Source organism: Alexandromys fortis, unplaced genomic scaffold (assembly GCF_014885135.2).
Source record: "Alexandromys fortis isolate MF-2015 unplaced genomic scaffold, M_Fortis_MF-2015_v1.1 scaffold_130, whole genome shotgun sequence".
NCBI classification, from domain to species: domain Eukaryota; kingdom Metazoa; phylum Chordata; class Mammalia; order Rodentia; family Cricetidae; genus Alexandromys; species Alexandromys fortis.
Genome location: NW_026068016.1, coordinates 360,369 through 378,197, shown reverse-complemented (window position 1 = coordinate 378,197; position 17,829 = coordinate 360,369). Strand labels below are relative to the sequence as shown.

The 17,829-nt window shown below is 38.0% G+C and overlaps 1 protein-coding gene across 1 annotated transcript in view; it reads right to left on the bottom strand.

The window, feature by feature from the left end:
• Nucleotides 1-17,829, bottom strand: part of Gpr137c (G protein-coupled receptor 137C) — a 61,152-nt gene that overhangs the window by 27,350 nt on the left and 15,973 nt on the right. Inside the window, exons 2-3 of the mRNA XM_050162445.1 lie at nt 10,874-10,917; nt 8,466-8,694 (exon numbers count right to left, since the gene is read on the bottom strand). Of these exons, the coding sequence (XP_050018402.1) occupies nt 8,466-8,694; nt 10,874-10,917 (273 nt within the window). The remainder of the gene's footprint in view (nt 1-8,465; nt 8,695-10,873; nt 10,918-17,829) is intronic.

The following is a 17,829-nucleotide window of genomic DNA, read 5'->3' as shown; positions in this document are numbered from 1 at the left end:
GGGGAAGAGACAGAAATATTTAATAAATAAATAAATAAAGAAAAAAAAAGATCTCCTGAGTAAATTTGGAGCATGGGGACCTTGGTGGAGAATTGTAGTGGGAGGGGAGAGGTATGGAGGGAAGCAGAGAAAAATGTAGAGCTCAAAAAATATCAATAAAAATGTATAAAAAAGCCGGGAGGTGGTGGTGCACGCCTTTAATCCCAGCACTTGGGAGGCAGAGGCAGGCCGATCTCTGTGAGTTCGAGACCAGCCTGGTCTACAAGAGCTAGTTCCAGGACAGGCTCCAAAACCACAGAGAAACCCTGTCTCGAAAAACCAAAGGAAAAAAAAAATAACCAAAAAAGTATAAAAAATAAAAAAATAAAAAATGAAACTAGAAAAAAAAGTTTTCAAATATTTATTTACTCGTTAATGTATGTGTGCTCAAGCACAAATACCAAGGCACATGGATTAAAGTAAGAGGACAAATTGTGGGAGTGAATTCTCTCTTCTCACCATGGGGATATGGGGATCAAACTCAGATTGTCAGGCTTGGCACCAAGAACCTTCTTTCCAGGACAAGTCTTCTTTAATTTTATTTATACGTCAGTAGTTGTGTGTGAATATACTCCACGTATGCACAGCTACATGCAGAGGACAGACAAGGGCATCAGTCTCCCGGAGCTGGTTCTGAGCAGTGACATGGAACTGAGAGCAAAACTCAGGTTCTCAGGAAGAGCAACAAGTGTTCTTTACCGCTGAGCCATCTCTGCAGCCCATAGAACCAACTTTTCTTATAAGAAAATTCTTTTAAGGGGCTGGAGAAATGGCTCAGTGGTTAAGAGCACTGATTGCTCTTCCAGAGGTCCTGAGTTCAATTCCCAGCAACCACATGGTGGCTCACAGCCATCTGTAATGAGACCTGGCGCCCCCTTCTGGCATGTAGGCATACATGGAAGGAATGCTGCACACATAATAAATAAATCTTAAAAAAAAAGAAAATTCTTTTAAATCTCTCTATGTAGGCCAAAGCATCATCTTTGTCACAGTCTAGGATAGAAAAGACAACTAATCCATCGCAAAGCTACAGTGATCTGGATCAAGTTGAACATAAATACATATTAGGAGGTGTAACAGATTATATAACTTTTAGGTCATATTTCTGGCCTATCAGCTTGTGAATAAAACAGGTGAGATTTATTTTGACAGGTACCTAGAATACAGGAACTTCAGGTCAGAGTCATCTTGGTGGAAAAGCACAGAGAGAAAAATTGGTAACTTCTTATGGAAGTTAACCGAACTAAAAATGACAGACATCTGCTTTTCAGATTTCTTTTGAGTTAAGCTGACAGAGATAATATGTAACTATCACTGATGTGTAAGTATACCATACATAAGACATGGCTGTAATCTAAACCTAAAGTTTCCTTGTTTTTAAGTGTTTACTTTTTAAGTTACGTGTATGTGTATTTTTTTTTGTGTGTGTGTGCTCCTGTGTGCAAGTGTCTGTTGAGAACAGAGGCACTGGATCCTCCTGGGGTTTTATTTGTGAGCTGCCTGACAAGGGTGCTGGGAATTGAACTCTGGTCCTCTGCAGGAGCAGCATGTATTCTGAACCACTGTGCCATCTCTCCAGCCTCTCCCTGTTTTTGTTTAAAAAAGGGGTGTTGCTACAATATTATAAGGTTATGGAAAACTGCCAAAATAGTTTTTGGAAACATATTGTTCTACCTGTATTAGTTTGTAAAAGAATGAAGTGTTTACATCTTAAATACGCATATAGATAAAGAACAAGGTGGCAGCCTTAAATATATAACGAAGTGAAAAAAACAGTGAAGGCACAGAAATAAATTATTGAACTATAGGTAACTATATTTTTAACTAGCAGAACACAGCCCAGGTTGGCCTCAAAGTAACAGACCAACCTAAACCTATCTCCCAAATGCTAGGATTAAAGGCAAGTGCTACCTACCATCCCTGGCTCCCAGTAACTACTGTTTTAAAAGCAAGTAAAAGTTCTCTTTGCAAAAGAGAATCAAACAACAGCACTGTTGTAGCTGCTCAACATACAAATTAAGTAATAAAAAAGTAGAACATAAAAGACTTTTATATGCTCTGTAAATGGAGTTGTAGATGCAATTAACAATCCTGCTGCAATGCTGTGATGAAAAGTAACAATTTAGAAATTGAAATTTTAGAAATGACTTTAAGGGCTATCCAACAAGAGTTAAATTTGATCTCCTTTTGTTATCTTATTGCTCTAGCTAGAACATCAAGTACTATCTTGAATAGATATGGAGAGAGTGAACAGCCTTGTCTTGTTCCTGATTTCAGTGGGATCACTTTGAGTTTCTCTTGATTTAGTTTGATGTTGGCTGTTGCTTGCTGTATATTGCCTTTATTATGATTAGATATGTTCCTTGTATCCCTGCTCTCTCCAAGACCTTTATCATGAAGGGATGTTGTATTTTGTCAAAGGCTTTTTCATTATCTAATGAGATGATCTTGTGTTTTTTTCTTTCAGTTTGTGTATTTGGTGGATCACACAGACAGATTTTCATATGTTGAACCATCCCTGCATCTCAGGGATGAAGCCTACTTGGTCATGGTGGATGATTTTTCTGATGCGTTCTTGGATTTGGTTTGCCAGTATTTTATTGAGTATTTTTGAATCCATGTTCATAAATTGAGATTGATCTGTAATTCTCTATCTTAACTGTGTCTTTGTGTGGTTTGGGTATCAAAGTAACTATCACCTCAGAAAAAGAGTTTGGCAATGTTTCTTTTGTTTCTATTGTGTGGAATAATTTGAGGAGTATTGGTATTAGCTCATCTTTGAAGTTCTGGTAGAATTCTGCACTGAAACCATTTGGTCCTAGGCTTTTTTGGTTGGGAGACTTTTGATGACTGTTTTTATTTCCATAGGGGTTATAGGAAATCTAATTTGTTTACCTGGTCTTGATTTAATTTTGGTATGTGGTACTTATCCAGAAAAGTGTTCATTTCCTTTAAATTTTCCAATTTTGTGGAGTACAGGTTTTTAAAGTATTTTCTCATTGTCTTCTGTTATATCCCCTTTTCATTTCTGATTTTGTTAATTTGGATATTCTCTATCTTTTGGTTAGTTTGGATAAAGGTTTTGTTTGTTTTCTTGAAGAACCAACTCTTTGTCTCATTGATTCTTTACATCGTTTTGTTTCTGTTTTACTGATTTCAACCCTCAATTTGATTATTTCCAGCCGTCTACTTACTCCTCCTGGGTGAGTTTACTTCTTTTTGTTCTAGAGCTTTCAGTTGTTCTGTTAAATCACTAGTATGGGATTTCTCTAGTTTTTTCATGTATGCATTTAGTGCTATGAACTTTCCTCTTATCATTGCTTTCCTTGAGTCCCATATGTTTGGGTATGTTATGCCATCATTTTCATTCAATTCTAGGAAGTCATTAATTTCTTTATTTCTTGACCCAGTGGTGATTCAGTTGAGCACTGTTAAATTTCCATCAGTTTATGGGCTTTCTGCAATTAGGGTTGTTGAATTCTAACTTTAAACGATGGTGATCTGATAAGATACAGGGGGTTCTTTCAATTTTTTTTGTATCTGTAGGGGTTTGCTTTGTTACCGAGTATGTGGTCGATTTTAGAGAAGGTTCCATGGGGTGCTGAGAAGAAGATATATTCTTTTATGTTCTATAGATGTCTTTTAGGCCCATTTGAGTCAGAACATCTGTTAGTTCTTTTAGTTGAGTTTCTGTCTGGCAGACCTGTCCATTGGTGAGAGTGGGGTATTGAAGTCTCTCGCTATTAGTGTATGGGGTTTGATGTGTGATTTAAGTTTTAGTAATGTTTCATTTACAAGTGAGGGTGCCCTTGTATTTGGGGGGGGCATAGATGTTCAGAATTGAGACTTCATCTTGATAAATTTTTCCTGTGATGAATATGAAATGACCTTCTTATTTCTTTTTGCTAATTTTAGTTTGAAGTCTATTTTGTTAGCTATTAGGATAGCTACACCAGCTTGTTTCTTAGATCATTTGATTGGAAAGTCTTTTCCCATACCTTTACTCTGAGGTAATGTCTGTCTTTTTTGTTGAGGTGTGTTTCTTGTATGCAGCAGAAGGATGGATTCTGTTAGCCTGTGTCTTTTTTTTTAGGCGAATTAAATCCATTGATACTAAGGGATAATAATGACTAGTGATTACTAGTTCTTACTATTTTTGTTTTTGTTGTTGGCACTGTGTGTATGCTTTGCTTCTTAGGCATTTGCTGATGTGGTATTATCTATTGTCTGTTTTTGTGGGTGCAACTAATTTCCTTGGGTTGGAGTTTTACTTGTAGTACTCTCTGTAGAGTTGGATTTGTGGATAGATATTGTTTAAATATGGTTTTGTCATAGAATATCTTGTTTTCTCTGTCTATAGTGATTGAAAACTTTGCTGGATGTAGTAGTCTAGGCTGGCATCTGTGGTCTCTTAGTGTCTACATAATGCCTTACTAGGACTTTCTGATTTTCATTGTTTCCATTGAGAAGTTTGGCGTAATTTCTGATAGGTCTGTCTTTATATGTTACTTGACCTTTTTCCTTTGCAGCTCTTAATATTCTTTCTTTATTCTGTATGTTTAGTGTTTTGCTTATTATGTAGTGAGGGGACTTTTTGTTTTTTGGTCCAGACTATTTGATATTCTGTAAGCTTCTTGTATTTTTTATAGGTATGTGCTTTTTTTACATTGGGAAAGTTTTCTTCTATGATTTTGTTGAATATATTTCCTGTGTTTTTGAGCTGAACTTCTTCTATCCCTATTAATTCTCAGGTTTAATTTTTCTATGGTGTCCCAGATTGCCTGGATATTTTGTGTTAAAAATTTGTTGGCATTAACATTTTCTTTGACTGATAAATCCATTTCTTTTATTGTATATTCAAAGCCAAAGATTCCCCCTTCCATCTCTTGTATTCTGTTGTTTATGCTTGCATCTGTAGTTCCTGACTGTTTACCCAGCTTTTCTAGTTGCAGAGTTCCCTTGGTTTGTGTTTTCTTCATTGCCTCTGTGTCAGTTTTTAAGTCTTGAGCTGTTTCCTTCACCTGTTTGATTGCTTTTTCTTGGTTTTCTTTAAGGGTTTGTTGATCTCTTCCATTTTTTGTCTTTTCTTCCATTTCTTTAAGAGAATTTTTCATTTCTTCCTTAAGGGCCTCAATTATCTTCATAAAGTCATTTTTAGTGTTTTCTTCTGCTTCATCTGTGTTGGGACATTCATGTCTTCCTGCTGTAGAACCACTAGTTTCTGGTGTTGCTGTATTGCTCTTTGTGTTGTTTAGTATAATCTTACCTTCTTGTCTACCCACCTCTTCCTCCAATTTGTATGGGTGAACCCTGTGCTTCAGGGGGTCCTTCTTCTTATTGGTGTGGCTGGGGGGCTGTGACTCTGTTCAATGCTCCTTCAGGTCCAGGCAGGGCTGAGCCCCCAGGTATAGATGGGCTCAAGGCTCAGGTGGTCACTCCTCCAGATGCCAATGAGGCTGAGGCTGAGGTTCTGGTGGTTGAATAGTTTTTGGAGGCTTCTGTTTTCACCATGGCTACACTGTGTCCCAGTGCAACCTGGTCCCATGGTAGGGTGGGAGCAAAAATTTTTAATAACGTGAGAAAATTCTTTGCTACTTCATGGTGGAGGAAGGAAGGCATAAAGTTATATTTACTCTGAGTTCTAAATATAAGTATCATGGTAACATTATTGCTGCATGTTTGTTTCACTGCTGGGGATGGAACCAAGGCCAAGTACACTGAGCTACATGCAGTCCACTGCTATTTCCTTTAAAGTTGTAAAATTATATGCTTTCATATTAGCAAGTTTCAACACTAGCGTGGAGAGAGGACTGCTGGTCTGGTGGAAATAAAACCAGCTAGTGAACAATATTAGATGAAGCTAAAACAAAACAAACAAAAATACCAAAAAAACAACTTTTACCCAAAGTGCTATCTGAAAAATTTCTTCCAATCCTCTAATAAGTCATCTATAGACTATGCTAAACATGATGATAAATATGATAACAGCCTCTGGGCAGTGGTGACATATTCAGGAGGCAGAGGCAGAGGCAGAGGCAGAGGCAGAGGCAGAGGCAGAGGCAGAGGCAGAGGCAGAGGCAGAGGCAGAGGCAGAGGCAGAGGCAGGGGGATCTTTGTGAGTTCAAAGCCAGCCTGGTCTACAGAGTGAGTTCCAGGACAGCCAGGGCCACACAGAGAAACCCTGTCTCAAAAATAAAAAAGATAATAATAGCTTATAGTGCCGGTTCAGATGCTGTGATTTCCCACACATTACTGTCTTATCATTATAGCACTGCTATGGAAGAGAGTTACAGAGAGTTAACAATCCTGAGTTAGTAAAACCCAAGGAGCATGATCCTAGAGCTTCAATTACTCCTGCTCTAATTGTCTTACCCATGTTAGTTCATGAGACAGATGTGTTTACATTCTAAAACTTGACAAAGATACAAAAGGGAAAGCGGCCGGGTAGTGGTGGTGCACGCCTTTAATACCAGCACTCGGGTGGCAGAGGCAGATGGATTTCTGTGAGTTTGAGGCCAGCCTGGTCTACAAGAGCTAGTTCTAGGACAGGCTCCAAAAGCTACAGAGAAACCCTGTCTTAAAAAACCAAAAAAAAAAAAGGGGGGGGGGAGTGGCTTTGTTTTACTGAAAACCTACACACACACACACACACACAAAATGGTAGCTCATAGAAAATGAGAATAATTCCTAGGGAACCCAGAACTTCAGTTTGATAGTCAGTCTTTTTAGACTTGATTCTGGAGATGGAGAGAAATGGCTGAGTTTAATTAGGTCTTTGAGGCTGGGAAGAGAGAAATACAGAGAGCACTAGGAAACGGAAAGGCCTTCTTTCTGGGTCAGGCAAGTGGCATACCACGTGCCATTTGAAAACAAAGCAATTGAGATCTGGCTGAGAGATCATTATCACAAATTGTGCAAAGGAAGAAGAATAGAAAGAAGAAAGCAAAAGACCAAGTCTGAGTTTTAGAAAACATTATCAGGGAGAGCAAAACAGCTGATGTGAAGCTGAAGAGGTAATGGCTTGATAAACATTGATTGTCTGAAAAGACCATTGCTGAATTTTGCTACAGGAGAACAAAAACATCTACAAATAGGCCTAGTGTTTTTACAAGGAGCAAGTAAAAGCAAGATGATGTGTTGCCTGGATGAAGCAGAGATTCTTCTGGGACTGTGATTCTAAGCCTGGACACACACACACACACACACACACACACACACATTTCTCTAGGTATCTAGCAATTTTAGTTTGGTTTTACATAATGTTCTGAATGTAGTTGTTAGTCTGAGAAGACAAAATTGTCTAAGTTCCTCGGAATATATACATCCCACACCTCAATATCCACACACCTACAAACCCACACTCAATGTCACACACATATTGTGGTAAACACTCACTATCCAATGACACTGTCAGTTATCTTCAATAGTAGAAACGTCCATGACTCTTTATTAGTGAATTAACATTTATGTATTTTTCAAAGCAAGAAAAATAAGAAACAAGGCATGACTGTTTCAAGTATCATATAGATAAGGCATGACTGCTTCAAGTATCGCATGGACTTAGAATAGAGTGAAGTAACACTTCCAAACCCTCCATGGCATATCTACACTGCTAACTCATGTGTATGTCCACACACACATACACTGCTAAGTTTGTTTAATGGCAAACTACTGCTTTTACTAGACAAAGTCTTAAGTTCTCTCTACAGCTTTATAAGATGCTTTATATTTTTTAAAACATGCCTTGATTTTTATTACTTAAAAAAGCTTCATATTTATTTATTTTCTGATTCTGTGTTTGTGCTTTCAACACGCTCATTATTTTTCTGTTCCTTAATACAGAGGCATGCTTGAACCTTTCTCAGACACACTTGGTCTACGTGGAGCCAGCAGAAGCCCCGGTGAGGTGTTTCTATGCTTTATACAAGTTCATGAGGACTTTAGGTCTTACCAGCACCAAACCCTTGAGGGCACACATCACGTGTGGATTTTGGGGCATTCTCAACCTTGTTATAAAGGTAAATGATCCCCTAGTTTTGCTGGAGGCTATATTGTAGGAAAGCCTATGACGCATGTCAAATGCTGGACCATCCTGAGTATTTCTGAGAACTGACCCCAGAGAGTATAAGATGCTTTTTGATTCATTCATTCATATTTGTTTTAGTTTAGTTCCTCTGATCAGCCTCTAATGCAGGGTCACAAAAAATACTCAAATTATTGTTTGGTAAGAGCCTAAGTTTGGTCTGGAGAAATGGCTTACCTGTTGAGGGCTAAGGATCACAACCAAAACTTGAATACCTTTTAATTGTTACAACGATTTTTTCATGCTAAAAATGTGACTGCCCTCAGAGAACTTTTTCAAAGAAGCAGCACAAATTTCTCATTAAAATATGATGTATAGGATTAGAATTTGAAATTAGACTTACCTTTGATTCGAGGTAGACATTTGCTGATGACATTTTTGTAATTTTGCATATGTAACTAACTAAAGAGATGGCACAAAGAATAAACAAGCTATCATTAATTAATGCTCGAACAAACACAGTCCATTTCAACTGATTTTCTGGGACATCTCCATGGACTAGCATTGCACAGGTCAAGTTCACTGCTAAGAAGAGGAAGCTTGCCAGTATAAAGCCCAAGTGCAGTAGAATTCTGAAAGAAAGCAAAGTGTGGTGTTTATAAAACCATTGAGATTTCAGTGTTTTTTCAGGTGCAAGAATTCTTTCAGCTTAAATTACTTGTAATTTCATTAAACATGAATATAATAACCTCTCAGAGTTACTTTATATCTACCATTATGAACTTCATAAATGAACTATTTCAAAATGGCACAGATTCTAAAGCATTACTTTAGAAATAATCTCATGTGTTAAAGTAAAGACTGACCCGTGGAACTGAAGAAAATATTGAATCATTTTAGCTCCATTTCATTTTTATAACTACTGAGTGCATTTGCATTGACCTTTGCATTCTAATAATTATCAGTTTTTAAAAATCTGTCTAGCCAATTAATATGCTGTGTCTAATTAATTTCACCACAGTATTATTTTTTTTCTTGTTTTGTTATTTCAGGACAAGGTTTTTCTGTGTGGCACTGGCTGCCTGGAACTCACTCTGTAGATAAGGCTGGCCTTGAACTCAGAGATTTGCCTGCCTCTGCCTCTGGAGTGCTGGGATTAAAGGCCAGCCACAGTATTTTAAGAGCTATGGGAAATGTGTTTTGAATAATGTTTGAACCTATGACCTGATTATCTATAGTAAACATAATTTTCAAACTTAACCAAAAAAGAAGTTAGGAACAGAACACATAGTTCCCAAGCACTTATCACAAGACTCTTGTATGGTGTGACCATCTGTACCAATTAACAGTTACCTGCTCTCTTGTGGAAATAATCCCAGGTCAAAGGCATTTGTACCCCCAAATTAAGTATGTATGGTCTAGCAATTCACTTGGCATTCTAGCATCTTCTATTTTGGATTGCTTTCAGCAACAAACATCATACACTGTTTGCCCTTGGAGATAATTTACAGAATTTAATTAAATTAATCCGTAATTGGTAATAAAAAACTGTTGAATATACAAGCAAAAAAATTAGTTTAAAAAATTTTAGTTGCATTAAAAACATTTTTTGAGAGGGTTTTGCTATGCAGCCCAAATTGTCTTCCTCTTTCAGTGTTGGGACTATAGCGTGTGCTACCACACTTAGTGAAGTGTTAAACCAAATAATAGAAAGAATAATTACACAGTTTCAAATCCAAAAGTGACCTTAAAATTAGAATAGTTTAGGAAGCCAAAGCATAGAAGAATTAAGTGAGTTAGAACTGGGTCTGAAACTCATGTCTCTTGACTCATTTACCGTTTGCTCTGTTGAGATTAATCAGTACAGAAACTGTTGAGCTCAGGACACTGTGTATACACTAGCTTTTTTTATGTAGAGTCAGAAATGGGGAGGGAGAAGACAAGATAGTAAAGGGAGAGGGGATGAAGGGGCAGAAGAGGGAAGGAGGGAATCGGTAGGGGCATCATGGCTCTCACAGCAGAAGGGAGAAAATGAACTGCTGGACTTACTTCCTTTGAACCAATCTAATGACTTAATTTCCTATAAGACTGCCTAGGCGCCCTCTGCAATTCCTTCCTTTTACCTTTATCAACCACTTGTCAAAAATATTTACTTAGGGGGCCTGGAGAGATGGTGTAGCAGCTAAGAGCACTGGCTGCTCTTCCAGAGGGTCTGGTTATTTTATTTTTTAAAGAAAACAAACTATCTTCTTTCATTTTACATACCAATTCCTGTTCCCACTCCCCCTCCCATTCCCTCTACCTTTCCTTCATCCCACAACCTATCTACTCCTCAGAGACGGTAAGGCACATTGCTTTGGGGAAGGTCCAAGGCCCTCCCTACTATAATCTAGGCTGAGCAAGGTATCTATTCAAAGAGAATGGGTTCCAAAAAAAGCCAGTATGTGCAGTAGGGATAAATCCTGGTGCCACTGCCAGTGGCCCCTCAGTCTTCCCCAGCCATACAACTGTCACCCACATTGAGAGGGTCTAGTTTGGTCCTATGCTTGTTCCTTCCCTGTCCAGCTGTCGTTGGTGAGCAAGGATCTGCGTTTGATTTCCAGCACCCACATGACAGCTCACAGCTGTAACTCATACATGCGATACATACAGCTATACAGACAAAATACCATATTATGTATGTATGTATGTATATAAAGTAAAAAAGTAAATTAGAATAACTACTTATATCTTTTAGGTATGAAGCATTAATATTAATGAATTAATCCTTTAGATCTTTTAGGCAGTAAACTTGATACTCATGAAACTTACTTGTGCTTGTCAAGTTCAGTGGCACATCTGACTTTACATATAACCTATAAAGAGAGTATAAAAAGAGTTTTGAGAACATATGTAACACAGAATTATTCAGTTTATTTTGACTTTGTGCTTCAAGTTAATGTAGCTATAAAGTTCAATGCTTTCAGTTGTATTATTATGAAACAAAACCAGGCATCCAAATACGTAAGTTTCTACCTTAAACATCCAACAAAGTTATTTTAGTTTAAATATGTACTGAACTTTTGTTATGAAGCAGATTATATGCTATATGGTTTGCCATGTATCCTAAATGCTTTCTTAAAAAGTGTAGTTTAATTTTTAATTTTATGTGCATGGGTGTTTTGCCTGCATGTGTGTCTGTGTACCATGTGTGCTCCTGGCAACTTTAAAGACCAGAGGACATTAGATCCATGAACTGGAGTTACAGAGTTTTGTAAGTTAATGGGAGGTATGTGTGCTGGGAACTGAACCCAGGACCTCTGGAAGAGCAGGCAGTGCTCTTAACTGAGCCATCTCTCTAGCCCCTACCTTAAACTTTTTATTAGTCTTGTTTTGTTCTAAAATAGAGTTTGTTACTTAGTATCAATATGGTTATGGTCATTTCTTCTCCAAAGATCATTTCCTTACCAGTGAATTTAAACCTTATTTTTAGATAATGGGGAGGAACTAAATGTTTTTATTTTTTGAGATAGCTTTGGCTGTCCTGGAACACTACAGAGACAAAGCTGGCCTTGAACTCATGGAGATCTACCTGCCTCTGCTTCCTGGAGTGTTGGGATTAATCCCAGCCATTAAACCTGGCTAGGATTGAAGGGTTTTTATCAAGATATTCCAAAGCATGGGATTTCACTATTCCAGTATTAACATGTAGGTCTGCACAGAGGGAACACAAAACAGAACTGGGAAGACCAGTTACAAGATCACTGAAATATGGTACGAATTTTGGTGGTTTGGAGAGAAAAACAAAATACAAAATGTTATAGTCAAAAATATTTGAAATACTCAGGAAGTTACTGATTTCATTCAAATATTTCTTGAGCACTTATTACTACTCCATTTCCTTTGATATGGTGGCATGTCCCCGTAACCCCAGCACTTAGGAGGCAGAGGCAAAGGCAGAATGGTGCAGGATTTTAGGTTAGCCTGGGTTACATGGTTAGATTGTCTCAAAACAAAGACAAAGGAAAACAAAACAATGGGGAAACTCAGATATCTATGTTAGGTGTCATAGACTCATTGTTGAAATATGAGCGGCGGGGCTGCGTCCCCAACACCCCGGCCGCTTGGCTAGCTCATGCCCGAAATAACAACACACAAACTGTATTCATTTAAGAACTGCTTGGCCCATGAACTCTAGCCCTTACAGGCTAATTCTCACACCTGGACTAGCCCATTTCTAATGATGTGTGTAAGCACCCCAAGGTGCGCTTACCAGGAAGATTCTAGCCTAAGTCCATCGTGGGTTGCAGCTGCCTGGGAGAGCAGAGCATGGCGGCTGTCCGGTCTCTCTGGAAGCAGCGCAGAGTCTGACCTCACTTCCTCTTCCGCCCAGCATTCTATTCTGTTTACTCCTCCCATCTATGTTCTAACCTATCAGGGCCAGCCAAGCAGTTTCTTTTATTGCTCAGCCAATGAAATCAACAGATTGATATATGACACTCCCAGATATCTATGTTAGGTGTCATAGACTCATAAATATAATCACTGCTTGTATTTTGAAGAACCTCATTGCATGAGAGATTTATATCTACTTTGACATATTATGGTACAAAGGTGAAGGTGCTGTTATAAAACTTAGAGTAATGATCCAGGATAGAGAAAGAGATGAGGAGGAACTATAAAGAGCAAGGCAGGGCTTCTCAAAGGAACCACGCTATGAAAGGTAAATAAATGGGCACTAAGCAGATGAATGTTGAGGTCTAGCCATAGCTACTGCATTTGCCTAACATGCCACCGTGTACCAAAAGCTCAGTGTATGGCATAGTCTGAAATCCTACCCCATTAGTCACCAGATTGGACAACTTCCATCCTTCTCAGACTGTCCATTTTCTGTCCTCATTACCACAGTGGGCTATTTCAAGAGCCTTTGAATTGATTTCTCTAAGTCCACAGCTAACTCCATCCACTTCTTTAGGAGACAGTCCCTCCCTTTCATCACCTTTCCTGTTCTGGGTCCAAGTAATTTAATTTTGAAATTGTGGTAAAAATATATATAGAGAAAATGAAAATTACAATGTCACCGTTAAAAATATCTGCTCCAGTGGCATTAAGTAAACTCACACAGCTACGCAACCATCACCATCAGCCTCCACAACCTTTCCATTTTTCCAGTCCATTAAAAAAGCTTCCCATTCTTCTTCTTCCAGCCTCTCACAACTATAAATGTAGCTCTGTTTATATAACTAGACTCATCCAATATTAACCCTCTGTGCCTGACTTATTCCACTTAGCAGAAGTGATTTTAAGATTCATGTGTCAATTTCCTTCTTAAGATTATGTAGATGTGTATGCACACATACACATATATGCATTTACTCATTGGAGACATTTTTTTTCATTTTTTTCTACCTGTCTTCTCACCTCCCCTCTGCCTCGTTCCCAGCCCACCCTCCATCCACTCCTCCAATGGGTATGGGCTCCCATGGGGAATCAACAAAGTCTGGCACATTAAGTTGGGGCAGGACCAAGTCCTTACATTTTTGTCTTTTGTGAATAATGCTGCTGTGAATACCTATGTTCCATGTAAAATTTTAAGATATCATTTAGTAGTAAGCTGCATGTTTACTGCTAACTACCTCATTTAACATATCCTTTGAAAATTAAATTCACATACAACTGCACACAATTAAAATATTTTAAGTTTAAAGATTTATTTTATGTGTTTGTTTTCATGCCTGTCTGTGCAGTGCTTATAGAGGCTAGAAGAGGGCATTGGAGCCCCTGGAACCAGAGTTGCTACAGTTGTGAGCCACCACGTGGTCCTGGGTCCTCTGCAGGAGCAGCAAGTGCTGTTAACTGGTGAGCTACCTCTCCAGCTCCATTAGTCAAAAATTCAATGTTGAAATAATAGTATTTTAAGTAGTTTTTAGTTTTTCATTTTTTTTGTATGCATGTTTTTCCTGTATGTATGTCTGTGAGCCATGTATATGCCTGGTGCTTATAGAGATCAGAAGTGGGCACTGAAACCCTTGGAACTGGAGTTCCAGATGGTTGTGAGCAACTATATGGGTGGTTGGCACAGCCCCTGGGTCCTCTGTCAGAGCAACAAGTGCTCTTACCTAGGAAGCCATCTCTCCAGCCAGTACTTCTTGAGATAATGTGTCACTATGTATCCCTGACTGGCCAGAACTCTCTATACAGACTAGGCTCACTGGAAACACAGAAATCCATCTGCCTCTGCCTTCTAAGTACTAGGATTAAAGGTAGATATAACACTATTATGCAATGTTCAGACCTTATTGTTTTTTAGTTGTCTCAATAATGTCTTTATGGTAAAAAAATCAGAAAATATGCATTAAATACATTCATGTTTAGTTTTTCACTTTTATTTAAATTTATCTTGTGTACATGTGGGCATGTGGGTTCTATGATACACATATGATCAAAGGATATCCTACTGGAGTCTGTTTTCTCCTTCCATGTGGGTTCATGGAAGGGACTCAATTCACGTCGCTTGGTTTGGTGGCGTACATCTTTACCTCCCAGCCATCTGGCTTTGTTTCATCTCCTTTAATCTATTATACCTTTGTCTTTTATAATTTCACTTAGCATTTCAGTGGCTCTTCTGCCTACCTCGTTAGCATATCCACTTGTTGAATGCTTCTCCACTTTGAATTATTATTATTTTTTTTTTCGAGACAGGGTTTCTCTGTGGTTTAGGAGCCTGTCCTGGAACTAGCTCTGTAGACCAGGCTGGTCTCAGAACTCACAGAGATCTGCCTGCCTCTGCCTCCAGAGTGCTGGGATTAAAGGCGTGCGCCACCACTGCCCGGCTCCACTTTGGATTTATCTGCTGTTTACTTACAACTTGATTTATGCTTTTCAGCTGGAATGCCACTGAAGTGATAATGAAGTACCCTTTCATCAGCGACTCATGATGGTGTTTTGTTCAATTCCTATGTTGCTAATCTGATTAACTAGCTGAGGTAATATCTGTATGGTTTTCCCACTGTTGTTAACTACTTTCTACATTGAACTAATAAGTATTATATGGAGATGTATTAAAAACTATGTAATATTTATTCTTTAAAGCTTATTCATTAGCTTTAGTATCTACAAATGATTCTTGTCTGAGAGAATTAAAGTAGAGCACTGTCTTTGGAAATCTCATTCCAGGAAAAAATGCACCCATTTTAATATATGAAAGGTTTTTTACATTTAATATGTGAAATTGTGTCCCATCTAATATTCTTTTAGCTTCCTGCCTTCAATCTTATGATCCATCATTCTGAAAAGTTTACAACTTCTGAATAAAAGCATCAATTTTATATGTCTTCATGCCTTTGTATATATTTTTACCTTATCTGGAACATGCTTTCATGATGATGTAACAAATATCACCTCATTCTAAGGACTATCAACATGCCACATTCTAAAATGTCTGATTAAGAGCCTCAGGGAAAGAGATTTGCTTTATGTCATTGCATTACTAACCAAAACCCATGGAATTTGTCATATTTACATGTTTGAGAAAAGTCACAATTTACTTACATTTGTAGCCTCACTTTCTAGCAAAATGTTCAGAGATTTTCAGAAAATATGTTTTTAAATGATTACTAAATTCAGGTTAAAGCTTATACTTTGGTATTATGGGGAGTATGGAAGAGCATGCAATGATTGGAGATATTGAAGCTGGAAGACAGCTGTCATCTAATCAGAGCCCTTATATAAAATGCTAGGGGGGTAGGTTTTAACCCATTACAAACTGTAATATGATTTTTGTTTGGGTGATTCTTCCATAACCACAGAAAATGGAGTGAAATGGGCTATACATTTTTTTTTCATTAAAAACCATTGATAAGACTGAATCTACTAAACGATGTTCTCAGGTTAAAAAGGTTTTCTAACAGTTCTGGCTTCCCTGGAACTGACTCTGTAGGCCAAGCTGGCCTCAAACTCACAGAGATCAGCCTGCCTCTGCCTTTTGAGTGTTGGGATTTAAGGTGTGCACCATCACCGCCTGACAAAAATGCAACTTTTAAAATCTAATTCATTTATTTGTGTATATGAGTGTGTGGGCATGCATGTGTCATGACATGTGTGTGGAGGTTGGAGGAGTTGTAGAGTTGTTTCCTTCGACCAAGTGGGTTCTGGGAATTGAACTCAGGTGGTCAGTCTTGGTACCTTTACCTGCTGAGCCATTTTGCCACTGCTGTTACCAGGAAAAGAAATATTAGAATGAGAGACTGACTAATAAAATAAATTGATTAGATTATGGGCTCCATTTTTATTTTTAAAGTTTATTACATTTATACAAAGTCAGTGAGTTTTGGAATATATGATGTAAAGTACAGACACCTGCAGAAGTGACAACTGAAGCTCTAGCAATAGATACTCGAAGAACAATGATGAGAAGTAAACCTGTGGTATCTTGTGTTTCACAGTCAGGATTTAAAAAGCACAATGTAGAACTAGAGAACTCAGCCAAGAAGAGAAACAAAGCAGGTATAGAAACAGCAGGACAGTTTAGAGTTAAAGGGAGGTGTAGCCCTTGTAATTCCATGAAAAGTGAAAAATAAGAAAATAGCATTTGCTTCGGTGACTTGTATGTCACTAAAATCTTCCAAAGAAGAGTTTTCAGGGTAATGACAGAACAGCTCAAAAAGTTTACAAAATACAACCACAGAGGTAGTGAGCATAGATGGATAACTGAAGTTAATACAAATTAGATAATGTGTTGGGAGACAATTTTCTATGAATATTTATTTGTGCATGGTTTAGACCTTCTGAGAAGTAATATGTATAGTAAACATCTTTGAAAGGTAGAGATAGTTTAAAACTTAAAGACACATTTCTTAACTAGTAGGATAAGGGAGGGCGTTTCTTTGCCTGAGGACATTTCCGGCGAGTGAAGCCTTTTTCTGGGGCAGTCTGCCTATACCCATCTTCTCCTGTTGCTTTATCTATTTCTTCCCTTCAGATCCCACTGTAGCACACCCTGCTGCATGTGCAGATAATGTTAGCTCCTCACAGTGTAGCCCTATGACCTGGAGCCTAGAAATCTGATATAAAGTCCTGCTTGGGTAGCTGTTTTTTTAAAAGCCTGGAGTAATAAATAACCCTTTTCTCTAACCCATGAGTCTAATGTTTCTTTTGGCATAGTATACAAATAGTGACAGGTACTCTTATATTTTAAGCAGGGTAAAAAGAAGACCCTTCATGTTTCTGATCTAAAATCCTTTTGTAGAAATGAACTGAACAGAAAGGGTGAGGCAGAAGGTGGATGAGGACGAGGAAAGCAGCTTGAGCTTGCTCAAGAAGACTGTAGTAGAGCATTTCAGCTGGAGAAAGAAAAGCAATTCTGATTCAAGAAGGAAGAAAACTTAGAAGTCTACGCAACATTGAAATAATTTATAAACCATGTCTTTATTAAAAACATTTGGGGCTGGAGAGATGGTACACTGGTTAAAGTTACTTGTCATGGGACCTGCTGTTCTCTCCTGCATAGTTAAAGGAGAGAACAGGTTCTTGAAGATTGTCTTCTGACCTCCACGTATGTGTTGTGACATGCTTACCCATACACAGATATATGTCTACATACAAATGAGTAAATGTAATTAAAAAAATGATGCTACAGATTGAGACATTTTATACAAAGAAGGATGAGGAAAACTGGCAAATGGATTCTATTTTATTTTTCTATAAAAGCATATATATTTTCAACATAAAAGTGTATTCTGGGGAAAATGTTAGGTTTAAGTGCTTGAAACACAGAGAAGATCAATAGA